The sequence below is a fragment of the Dendropsophus ebraccatus genome, chromosome 3, assembly GCF_027789765.1.
Source record: "Dendropsophus ebraccatus isolate aDenEbr1 chromosome 3, aDenEbr1.pat, whole genome shotgun sequence".
Taxonomy (NCBI): Eukaryota; Metazoa; Chordata; class Amphibia; order Anura; family Hylidae; genus Dendropsophus; species Dendropsophus ebraccatus.
In genome coordinates, this window is record NC_091456.1 from 3,048,950 (window position 1) to 3,062,805 (window position 13,856).

A 13,856-nucleotide genomic window follows, 5' to 3' on the forward strand; every position below is an offset into this window, starting at 1 on the left:
GATAGGAGATAGATAGATAGGAGATAGATAGGAGATAGATAGATAGATAGATAGATAGATAGATAGATAGATAGATAGGAGATAGATAAATAGATAGGAGATAGATAGATAGATAGATAGATAGATAGGAGATAGATAGGAGATAGATAGATAGATAGATAGATAGGAGATAGATAGATAGATAGATAGATAGATAGATAGATAGGAGATAGATAGATAGGAGATAGATAGATAGATAGATAGATAGATAGATAGATAGGAGATAGATAGATAGGAGATAGATAGATAGATAGATAGATAGATAGATAGGAGATAGATAGATAGATAGATAGACAGATAGACAGACAGACAGGAGATAGATGGATAGATAGATAGATAGACAGACAGGAGATAGATAGATAGACAGACAGGAGATAGATAGATAGATAGATAGATAGATAGATAGGAGATAGATAGATAGATAGATAGATAGATAGATAGATAGATAGATAGGAGATAGATAGATAGATAAATAGATAGGAGATAGATAGATAGGAGATAGGAGATAGATAGATAGATAGATAGATAGATAGATAGATAGATAGGAGATAGATAGGAGATAGATAGATAGGAGATAAATAGATAGATAGATAGGAGATAGATAGATAGATAGATAGATAGATAGATAGATAGATAGATAGGAGATAGATAGATAGATAGATAGATAGATAGATAGATAGGAGATAGATAGATAGGAGATAGATAGATAGATAGATAGATAGATAGATAGATAGACAGATAGGAGATAGATAGATAGATAGATAGGAGATAGATAGATAGATAGGAGATAGATAGAGATAGATAGATAGATAGATAGATAGATAGATAGATAGATAGATAGGAGATAGATAGATAGATAGGAGATAGATAGATAGATAGGAGATAGATAGATAGATAGATAGATAGACAGACGGATAGATAGATAAATAGACAGATAGATAGATAGATAGATAGATAGATAGATAGATAGATGTCTAAAAGCTTATTACCTATACCACTATTATTTTTAGGCAAAGATAATCTGGTTAAAAGGGTTCTCCAGAATTAAAAGAAAAACAGCATAATTGTTTTCTTCCAAAAACAGCGCCACCCCTGCTCTTAGGTTGTGTGTGGTATCACAACTTGGCTCCATTCACTTTAGTTGAATACCACACACAAAGTGAGGACAAGAGCGGTGCTGTCTGTGGAAGAAGGCAGCTATATTTTTCTAATCTTAAGCCCTTTTACTTTTTTGCGGTTCTATATTCCAGATGTAGAAGCCTCTTACACGGCTCTTTATTCTTATTCACTATCAGAAATGTAGAACAATATTCCCTTTATTATTCAGAAATCCTTGTCACCTGCTGAGGTTTCCTATGGGTAACCTTGGTTGGGGGCCCACTCAGACTCACTCGCCCCCCCTAGGCTGAACCCCTAGCTACGCCCCTGGATCAGGAGCAGGGAAAGATACTCACCTCAGTGGCTGCCCATTTCCTGAAAGAACATGGAGGCAAATTGGATGGCCTACAAGTTTGTGGACTGGAACGACTTTACACCAATATACGGGTGGTAAGATAAAAAATGCCCTGTTACGATTGGAATCTAAATGGATCTTTGACTTGAAGACGGTCTTCCCACGAGGACTAAATGAGGAGCTTTTGTTCACAGGATTCATTGGTGAGTAGGTGGTGACATACATTGTACATTTTTCATATGTGTACTTGCATATTCCCTTCCTTCAATGGTTTTTTTTTTTCTCATCATCACTTAATATACTGTAGCACAATTACACATAATGATATTCTAACTTATTATATATATACCACACTTGGGACCACGTAGCCTCAATATCACATATATAACACAATCTATTTAGAATTTTAAACACATTTTTTCACACTGTTTTGGGTCATCACCTAATCCCTAATTTGTCACAGTTTTTTGGTTTAGTTTAGTTTGGTGTAGTTATAGATAATAATGTTTTTTGTTTTTTCCTATTTTTAGGAAGGTTATTATTATTTATTCGAATGTGCACCGTCTACTCATTCCGATGTACTATTACAATGATATGGATATTTCAGATTCTGAGCATTTGAATTCCACACAGATGATATTATGGAGATCTGATGACTTTGAAACCCTTTGGGGTATGATAATTTTGCTATTCCCCTTTGCACTTTGGATCCTTTGGACCAATGGATGGAGATAAACTAGAATAGAGAGATGGATAATAGGAGAGAATTAAAGAAAAAGAGAGGAATGAAAGAAGAAGTTGAAGAAGGAGAAAAAGAGTGGAATAAAACAGAGTAATGGACAATTACAAAGTCTCCTCTTCGCCTTCTGGCTTTTTGGTTGGGGCCTGGGTATTTGGGCTCTGCCGGAAACCTATATATGGACTTCCATGATTTTGAATAAATTTGCAATAAATTGTATCATTTGATTATTGAAGGTAATACGTATTGTACATAATAATTGGGACAAAATTTGAATGTATTTCATGATTATGTTGGAGAACATTGAACATGGTTACAGTTTAACATGTGATCCGGAACGTGGGACCCGTGTGGAGAGAGCATCATAGGGCGCTCTAAGGGCCAGGACTAAGATTAGGACTAGGATACATAGCACTTTATCACCAGTGCCCATCCGATGGTTTTTTGGTACTATTAGACTTTTGGCACTACCTGGCATTATTGGATATATGGTATTATCGGATTGGATACACATTATTATTTGTTATATATGTAAAAAATCCCCCTTTCTTTCTTCACATTATTAATCATCTTTATCATCTTTCCACAGGTTTATTATTATTATTTTTTATATTCAAGTATTATTAATCATAATTATCATCTTTGCACAGGTTTATTATTATTATTTTTTATATTCAAGTATTATTAATTATTAATCATTATTATTTTCAATTATTATTATTATTATTAATATTATTACATATATATATTTTTTTTTTTTTTTTTTTTTCACGAATTCAGTTTATGACAATGGTAAACCACATTAAATTCATGGTATTTGTATATTATATATGTTGTTTAAATAGTTTTAGGTATTTATTGGTAGGGGGGATTATGTAATAAATCATAATTATACCTATATTTCCAATTTTGTGCGTACATTACATCATCTCTGTAGTTTATCGTATCTTTCTTTACATTATTAACATCATCTTTGCACAGGTTTATTATTATTATTTTTTATATTCAAGTATTATTAATTATTAATCATTATTATTTTCAATTATTATTATTATTATTATTACATATATATTTTATTTTATTTTATTTTTTTTTTTTATTTTATTTTTTTTTTTTCACGAATTCAGTTTATGACAATGGTGAACCACATTAAATTCATGGTATTTGTATATTATATATGTTGTTTAAATAGTTTTAGGTATTTATTGGTAGGGGGGATTATGTAATAAATCATAATTATACCTATATTTCCAATTCTGTGCGTACATTACATCATCGCTGTAGTTTATCGTATAGATTATACTGCCATTGTATCATTGTGGTGGTTTATCGCAGTGTTATTTGTTCCATCGCCGTTGTGCATCGTAGTGTTATCTGTACCATCGCCGTGGTTCATTATGTAGATCATAGTGCCATTGCATCTCCGTTGTGGTTTATCATGTACATCATAGGGTCATTGCACTATACTACTCTTGTTTTACCATCACCGCTGTATCATGTTACGTTGCGCCTCCGTGCAGTGTGTCACTATTATGACCTATAATATATATCATAATGTCGTCGTTTGGTATTATATTTATCCTATCGCCTTTGTACTATGCTACATTGTGTTGTTGCTGTATTTATTGTATGGTACTACAGTACCGTCATTCACTGTTTTACTGCTCTTATATTGGGCTACATTATGAGCACATATTATATATATTGTGTTATTTTGTGCTACATTGTGAATATTATGGTATTGTGCGGCGTACTGTGGTATGTACTCTGTCAGAGGTAGTGACTGCTGCGTTGATGTACAACATAGCATGATCAGTACAAAATGTGATTGGTGTAAGATGCAGGACTAATCATGGGATGACACGGAAGATGGAATGCATGATGTCACATGATTTGTTTCAATTCGGTCATGTATTCTCATCTTGACACGCAGGGTGGAACGCATGTGGTCATGTGACATGTCTGCTTTGGTCATGCGCATAATGCGCTCCCTAATGATATGCACGAGACTACATTCTTATCGTTGCATCATGGGATACACTTTCACATGAGTGGATAGGAGATATGTATGGCTACGTTCGCACTGTTATTTTTGTGACATACACATATATCTTCAGTTCTCTAATGACTAGGCTTGTGATGTAATGTGCGCGGTCACATGATATGCCTGCTGAAAAGGTCACGTGATATTATTTTCTAGCGCATGCGCAGTGAGCTAACGATATTTCCAGCGCATGTGCACTTGACGAAGGAACTACGGAGATGGTGATCAAGGTGGTCATGTGATATAGCTTGACTGCGCGCGTGCGCAGTAAAGGATGAGGTACGCCGTTGACGCCATCTTAGGTGGTGGTATGTTGCTCTCTCCACTCAGAAGGGTCCCACAGGTAATTATATGAACTTACAAATCATGTGTGTGTGATAACTGACTTTTGATTATAAAAAGACATCATGTCATTCTAAGCTTCACCCCTGACGAAGTCACTGTATGTGACGACACGCGTTGGGTCTGGACCAGGGTATCTGCTCCCATGTTACAATAGTGTTTCATCCATGGTTTGGTTCCTCTTTTTTCCCTGTGTATCATGACTTATAGATGTTATGATCATTTAGTATTTATTGGCACTGCAGCACTTTGATTGTTTATTTCTATATTTATGATTGGTGTTTTTTGAAGACTGGTATTTACTGATGATCATTTAAAGGGAACCTGTCACCCCCCGTACCGGGGTGACAGGCTCCCGACCCCCCGTTAGAGACCCCTATACTTACCTCATCCCGCCGGGTCCCGCTTCTGGATTCGGTCGGGTCCCGGAGATCTCAGCCGCTGCAGCCCGGCGCGCGCGCTGACAGATGAGTCCAACGCTCATAGAGAATGACAGGAGAGTCCAGCGCTCCGTCATTCTCTATGAGCGTTGGACTCATCTGTCAGCGCGCGCGCCGGGCTGCAGCGGCTGAGATCTCCGGGACCCGACCGAATCCAGAAGCGGGACCCGGCGGGATGAGGTAAGTATAGGGGTCTCTAACGGGGGGTCGGGAGCCTGTCACCCCGGTACGGGGGGTGACAGGTTCCCTTTAAGGAACCATATCTATTCTATACTTGATATACCTTTTTTTTTTTTTTTTTCATGTGGAGCATCAGTTACATTGTTTGATCCCCTGGTTTAGTAGGGAAGTATTTTGTTCCCTACTTCTGTGTTGTATATACCTTTGTGGTTTTTTAATTGTTTTTATTCGGCTGTTTGTTGTGATGTCATATATTTGTTTCAATAAAAATTATATATTTTGTGTATAAGTAATGTGCACTCGAATATATAGTGTCCAGCTTTTTCTTTTTTGTTTTTTTGGTAGTAGTTGTTTGGACACTGAGCTGCACCCCGTGTTTATTACGGTCTTGATTTGACCGAGGTGAGCTCCCCTATTTTTTGAATTTCAGTCTATGTGCTCCAGACCACTCCCTATATAGCACAGTCTATGTGCTCCAGACCACTCCCTATATAGCACAGTCTGTATTCTCCAGACCACTCCCTATATAGCACAGTCTATGTGCTCCAGACCACTCCCTATATAGCACAGTCTATGTTCTCCAGACCACTCCCTATATAGCACAGTCTATGTATCCTCCAGACCACTCCCTATATAGCACAGTCTATGTTCTCCAGACCACTCCCTATATAGCACAGTCTATGTTCTCCAGACCACTCCCTATATAGCACAGTCTATGTTCTCCAGACCACTCCCTATATAGCACAGTCTATGAATCTTCCAGACCACTGCCTATATAGCACAGTCTATGTGCTCCAGACCACTCCCTATATAGCGCAGTCTATGTATCCTCCAGACCACTCCCTATATAGCGCAGTCTATGTATCCTCCAGACCACTCCCTATATAGCACAGTCTATGTTCTCCAGACCACTCCCTATATAGCACAGTCTATGTTCTCCAGACCACTCCCTATATAGCACAGTCTATGTATCCTCCAGACCACTCCCTATCTAGCACAGTCTATGTGCTCCAGACCACTCCCTATATAGCGCAGTCTATGTATCCTCCAGACCACTCCCTATATAGCACAGTCTATGTTCTCCAGACCACTCCCTATATAGCGCAGTCTATGTTCTCCAGACCACTCCCTATATAGCACAGTCTATGTGCTCCAGACCACTCCCTATATAGCACAGTCTATGTGCTCCAGACCACTCCCTATATAGCACAGTCTATGTGCTCCAGACCACTCCCTATATAGCACAGTCTATGTGCTCCAGACCACTCCCTATATAACACAGTCTATGTGCTCCAGACCACTCCCTATATAGCACAGTCTATGTGCTCCAGACCACTGCCTATATAGCACAGTCTATGAATCTTCCAGACCACTCCCTATATAGCACAGTCTATGTATCCTCCAGACCACTCCCTATATAGCACAGTCTATGTGTGCTCCAGACCACTCCCTATATAGCACAGTCTATGTGCTCCAGACCACTGCCTATATAGCACAGTCTATGAATCTTCCAGACCACTCCCTATATAGCACAGTCTATGTATCCTCCAGACCACTCCCTATATAGCACAGTCTATGTGCTCCAGACCACTCCCTATATAGCACAGTCTATGTGCTCCAGACCACTCCCTATATAGCACAGTCTATGTATCCTCCAGACCACTCCCTATATAGCACAGTCTATGTATCCTCCAGACCACTCCCTATATATCACAGTCTATGTATCCTCCAGACCACTCCCTATATAGCACAGTCTATGTGTGCTCCAGACCACTGCCTATATAGCACAGTCTATGAATCTTCCAGACCACTCCCTATATAGCACAGTCTATGTATCCTCCAGACCACTCCCTATATAGCACAGTCTATGTGCTCCAGACCACTCCCTATATAGCACAGTCTATGTGCTCCAGACCACTCCCTATATAGCACAGTCTATGTATCCTCCAGACCACTCCCTATATAGCACAGTCTATGTATCCTCCAGACCACTCCCTATATATCACAGTCTATGTATCCTCCAGACCACTCCCTATATAGCACAGTCTATGTGTGCTCCAGACCACTGCCTATATAGCACAGTCTATGAATCTTCCAGACCACTCCCTATATAGCACAGTCTATGTATCCTCCAGACCACTCCCTATATAGCACAGTCTATGTGTGCTCCAGACCACTCCCTATATAGCACAGTCTCCAGACCACTCCCTATATAGCACAGTCTCCAGACCACTGCCTATAGAGCACTATCCATGTGTATTTTACCATATGTTCAAATAATCCAGAATTCTTACCTGTGTCTCGGTGAGGACTTCAATATCATATGTATGGAAGAATTCTTTGGATCTGAGCAGAATCTGATCGGCTTGTGAATCCATTGACTAAAAACAACAAAAATAAGATGACTTGAGACATAACAAAAAGTTGTCAAAGTTGTCAGTGTGATGCGACAATGAGAGATATGGGCAATGTATGAATGCTGAATTATCACTAGATACGACTGGTAATATCTTATTCTACAAGGAGAATTTAACTTGCACAATATTTACCCGTATATCTGTATGGCTGGGTTCACACTGAATTTTTGCAATTAATTTTTTTTTATTTGAATGAAAAAAGGATGAAAAAATAGATATATTTGTGTGAATCCGTTTTGGTCTGTTTTTCCATTACCTTCCATTAGAAAAAACTGATAAAATCGTCCACTTTGTGTACGCTAAAAAAAGGATGCTTTTTGATCTGTTGTTTTTTTTTTTTTAGAATGGAAGTCAATAGGAAAACGGATCAAAACAGATGCTCACAAATACATCAGTTTTTTCATACAATTTTTTGATACAAAACGGATGGGAGAAAAAACGGATTGCAAAAACGCAGTGTGAACCCGGCCTTATTCCCCTCTATTATGTATACCAGAATCTAATCATGTCCTATGTCCATAGAATTAGTAACACTACAATGTAAGTAACACAGTAATCTCCTGAAGGTCGGGGTTCCCACAGGTTGGCCAGAGAACGGACCCTGAATTATAATTGTATATGTTTGATAGGATGTTTTCATTTCTATGTACAGAGAGAAGTTGAGGTACAGATGGGTCATCACTAACACACACACACACACACAAACACATACACACCACATCAGGGAGTTACTGTACTACACCAGTTAGGAGAAACATCCAGAAAGAGGGCGGAGCTATTCTAATGAGCTCCCCATAAGAGGCAACTGTGAGAGGAATTCCCTGGTTAGTGGAGTGCAGCTGTGTAGGAGGAACATCCTCTGAGGGGACTAGAGCCTGTGAGGAGATGTCTGTGAGGAGATGTCTGTGAGGAGATGTCTGTGAGATGACTACAGCCTGTGAGGAGATGTCTGTGAGGAGACTACAGCCTGTGAGGAGACTACAGCCTGTGAGGAGATGTCTGTGAGGAGACTACAGCCTGTGAGGAGATGTCTGTGAGGAGACTACAGCCTGTGAGGAGACTACAGCCTGTGAGGAGATGTCTGTGAGGAGATGTCTGTGAGGAGACTGCAGCCTGTGAGGAGATGTCTGTGAGAAGACTACAGCCTGTGAGGAGATGTCTGTGAGGAGACTACAGCCTGTGAGGAGATGTCTGTGAGGAGACTACAGCCTGTGAGGAGATGTCTGTGAGGAGATGTCTGTGAGGAGACTACAGCCTGTGAGGAGATGTCTGTGAGGAGACTACAGCCTGTGAGGAGATGTCTGTGAGGAGACTACAGCCTGTGAGGAGATGTCTGTGAGGAGACTACAGCCTGTGAGGAGATGTCTGTGAGGGGACTACAGCCTGTGAGGAGATGTCTGTGAGGAGATGTCTGTGAGGAGATGTCTGTGAGGAGACTACAGCCTGTGAGGAGATGTCTGTGAGGAGACTACAGCCTGTGAGGAGATGTCTGTGAGGAGACTACAGCCTGAGAGGAGATGTCTGTGAGGAGACTGCAGCCTGTGAGGAGATGTCTGTAAGGAGACTACAGCCTGTAAGAAGATGTCTGTGAGGAGACTACAGCCTGTGAGGAGATGTCTGTGAGGAGACCACAGCTTGTGAGGAGATGTCTGTGAGGAGACTACAGCCTGTGAGGAGATGTCTGTGAGGAGACTACAGCCTGTGAGGAGATGTCTGTGAGGAGACCAAAGCCTGTGAGGAGACTGAGGAGATTTACAGCTCATCAGGGACTGAGTTAAGTGCGACCTAATGGAGGTAAAGAGCCAAGAAGCTTATATAGTAATTTTATTGCCAAGAGAGGGAATGAGCAGCTTCCTCATCAACTTATCGGCTTCCTCTTTATTTCTGGGAACTGAAGCGTTGTGGCACGGGTCAGAAAACCCTTCAAAATACTTCCATCCCGCTGATCTGTGGTCACTACTCACCCAACTTACAGCAGAAGACTCCTCATAACACTAAAACTCCAGTCAAATCAGTGACCCATCTCTGGCAGAGACTCCCTGTTGTTTGATTGTCTCTGCCCCAACATCGAGGGTGTCTCCACCATCACCTCAGGCAGCAGTAATAGAGAAGCTCCAGGGGGAACTACAAGTATCATCATCACCATCTATAACACCTCAGGGAGAACTTCAAGTACCATTATCACCATCTATAACATCTCGGGGGGAACTAGAAGTACCAGCATTGCTATCTATATCACCTCAGGGAGACAAGTATCATCACCATCTATTACACCTCAGGGAGAACTCCAAGTATCATCATCACCATCTATAACACCTAAGGAAGAACTACAAGTACATTCATCGCCATCTATAACACCTCAGGGAGAACTACAAGTATCATCATCGTCACCATCTACAACACCTCAGGGAGAACTACAAGTATCCTCATCACCATGTATAACACCTCAGGGGGGGCTACAAGTATCATCATCACCATCTATAACACCTCAGGGAGAACTACAAGTATCATCATCTATATCACCTCAGGCAGAACTACAAGTATCATCATCACCATCTATATCACCTCAGGCAGAACTAGAAGTACCATAATCACCATCTATAACGCCTCAGGGGGAACTACAAGTACCATCATCACCATCTATAACACCTCAGGGCGAACTACAAGTACCATCATCACCATCTATAACACCTCAGAGGGAACTACAAGTATCATCATCACCATCTATAACACCTCAGGAGGACTACAAGTATCATCATCACCATCTATAACACCTCAGGGAGAACTATAAGTACCATCATCACCATCTATAACACCTCAGGAGGACTACAAGTATCATCATCACCATCTATAACACCTCAGGGAGAACTACAAGTATCATCATCACCATCTATAACACCTCAGGGAGAACTATAAGTACCATCATCACCATCTATAACACCTCAGGGGGAACTACAAATACCAGCATTGCCATCTATATCACCTCAGGGAGAACTACAAGTACCATCATCACCATCTATAACACCTAAGGGAGAACTACAAGTACATTCATCACCATCTATAACACCTCAGGAGAACTACAAGTATCATCATCACCATCTATAAGACCTCAGGGAGAACTTCAAGTATCATTATCACCCTCTATAACACCTAAGGGAGAACTACAAGTATCATCATCACCATCTATAACACCTCAGGGAGAAGTACAAGTATCATCATCACCATGTATAACACCTCAGGAGAACTACAAGTACCATCATCACCATCTATAACACATCAGGGGGAACTACAAGTACCATCATCAAAAAACACCTAAATGCAGCCCCTCTATAAGCTTTGTGGCAGTATTTACCTCAGGAAGCTGGAGAGTCATTACCACTTGGTCTGTGACAGGAATATTTGTTCATATTTTCAGGACCCTCTGTCATCCCCTCACTCCAGGTGCTACACATACACAGATGATGATACACATAGACAGATACACACATACACAGATGATGATACACATATACATATACACACAGACACAGATGATCATATACATATACAGATACACACATACACAGATGATGATACACATATACATATACAGATACACACAGACAGATGATGATACACATATACAGATACAGTACACACAGACACAGATGATGATACACATATACAGATACAGTACACACAGACACAGATGATGATACACATACAGATACACACATACACAGATGATGATACACATACAGATACACATACACAGATGATGATACACATACAGATACACACAGATGATGATACACATACAGATACACACATACACAGATGATGATGCACATACAGATACACACATACACAGATGATGATACACATACAGATACACATACACAGATGATGATACACATACAGATACACACATACACAGATGATGATACACATACAGATACACACATACACAGATGATGATACACATACAGATACACACATACACAGATGATGATACAGATACACATACACAGATGATGATACACATACAGATACACACATACACAGATGATGATACACATACAGATACACACATACACAGATGATGATACACATACAGATACACACATACACAGATGATGATACACATATATAGATACACATACACAGATGATGATACACATACAGATACACACATACACAGATGATGATACACATATATAGATACACACATACACAGATGATGATACACATATATAGATACACACATACACAGATGATGATACACATACAGATACACACATACACAGATGATGATACACATATATAGATACACACATACACAGATGATGATACACATACAGATACACACATACACAGATGATGATACACATACAGATACACACATACACAGATGATGATACACATACAGATACACACATACACAGATGATGATACACATATATAGATACACATACACAGATGATGATACACATACAGATACACACATACACAGATGATGATACACATATATAGATACACACATACACAGATGATGATACACATATATAGATACACACATACACAGATGATGATACACATACAGATACACACATACACAGATGATGATACACATATATAGATACACACATACACAGATGATGATACACATACAGATACACACATACACAGATGATGATACACATACAGATACACACATACACAGATGATCATATACAGATACACACAGACACAGATGATCATATACATATACAGATACACACAGACAGATGATGATACACATATACAGATACAGTACACACAGACACAGATGATGATACACATACAGATACACACAGACACAGATGATGATACACATATATAGATACACACATACACAGATGATGATACACATATATAGATACACATACACAGATGATGATACACATACAGATACACACATACACAGATGATGATACACATATATAGATACACACATACACAGATGATGATACACATACAGATACACACATACACAGATGATGATACACATATATAGATACACACAGACACAGATGATGAAAATACTTACTTTGCTTAGTTTTGACCGATCATATGGCAGATACTTTTCAGACGTACACATTACAATCCTGTCGGAGAAGCCCTCTTGTCTCAGTGTTTCAGCGCACACTAGGCCAGCAGGACCTATAGGAAGACACGTCAAGTATTTCAGCTTGTTCTTATTCCTGATCCTGGATGATGATCAGCAGCAGATGAGCGGTTACCTGCTCCGATGATCAGCATGTTAGTAATGGCTGTACTGTAGTTGCTTAGTGCTATACACTTTGCCATAACTTTGGTCCGTCTTTGTGACTGTAGAGCCTAGAAAAGACGCACATATATTCTTATAACTAGTATTATGTACAGGATATAGCAACTTTACAGCAAGCTTATATTATAGCTGGCATCTTCATGTGGTTTGAAACAATGTAAAAAAAAAATTTATTTTCCCAAGAAAATCTGAATGTCCGGCACCACTGCCCCCAGCAGACCATGGAGCGTTTAACCCGGCACGGTTCAAACCTGCAACATGAATTCATGGTAGAGCTCGGGCCTCAGAGCGAACAAGTTCATCAAGTATCTACAGTATCCAGAAGAAAAGACTTTGCGGCACTCACCACTTGTGGCAATCTTCTTTACATACAGTACATACAGTATTCAGCACAGAGCAGATATTCAGGTGGTGAGTGCCGCAAACTCTTTTCTTTTGGAAGAGCAAATTAAACAATGAGTGATTCATCATGAGAGTCCCATTATATGACTTTTTAGGTAGTGGACGTGCAGTGAGACGTATATCATAGAGATTATATTATATTATAGGTAGTGTGACCTGCAATGAAGTGAGGGGTATACTATACAGAAGGATTTCAGGATTTTTCCAGAATTGATCTTCTCTGTTCTATTATTACAACTACTGTACTTAAAGGGACGGTGTCACCTAGATTCTCTGTCACTGATTAGAGTCAGATACTAAAACTTGTTCTTTTATTCTAATGTTTCTATTTTATGACAGTAATTTTTTTTTTCACTCTTTGTACATTATTATGGGGGCGGCCATCCTGCCTGGGCTGTTTTTAACAGCATTTCGTGACATGCTTTACAGCAAGCCTCATGGACATAGACAACAATAGACAGACTCTGCTGACATTACTGACATTACTGAGCG

General features: G+C 39.6%; 1 protein-coding gene across 4 annotated transcripts in view; it reads right to left on the reverse strand.

The window, feature by feature from the left end:
- The window catches only part of AIFM3 (AIF family member 3), an 87,828-nt gene that overhangs the window by 34,526 nt on the left and 39,446 nt on the right, over positions 1 to 13,856 (reverse strand). For all 4 annotated transcript variants that reach the window (XM_069960712.1, XM_069960711.1, XM_069960708.1 and 1 more), the window contains exons 7-9: positions 12,916 to 13,012; positions 12,723 to 12,835; positions 7,532 to 7,618 (exon numbers count right to left, since the gene is read on the reverse strand). In XM_069960712.1, the coding sequence (XP_069816813.1) occupies positions 7,532 to 7,618; positions 12,723 to 12,835; positions 12,916 to 13,012 (297 nt within the window). The remainder of the gene's footprint in view (positions 1 to 7,531; positions 7,619 to 12,722; positions 12,836 to 12,915; positions 13,013 to 13,856) is intronic.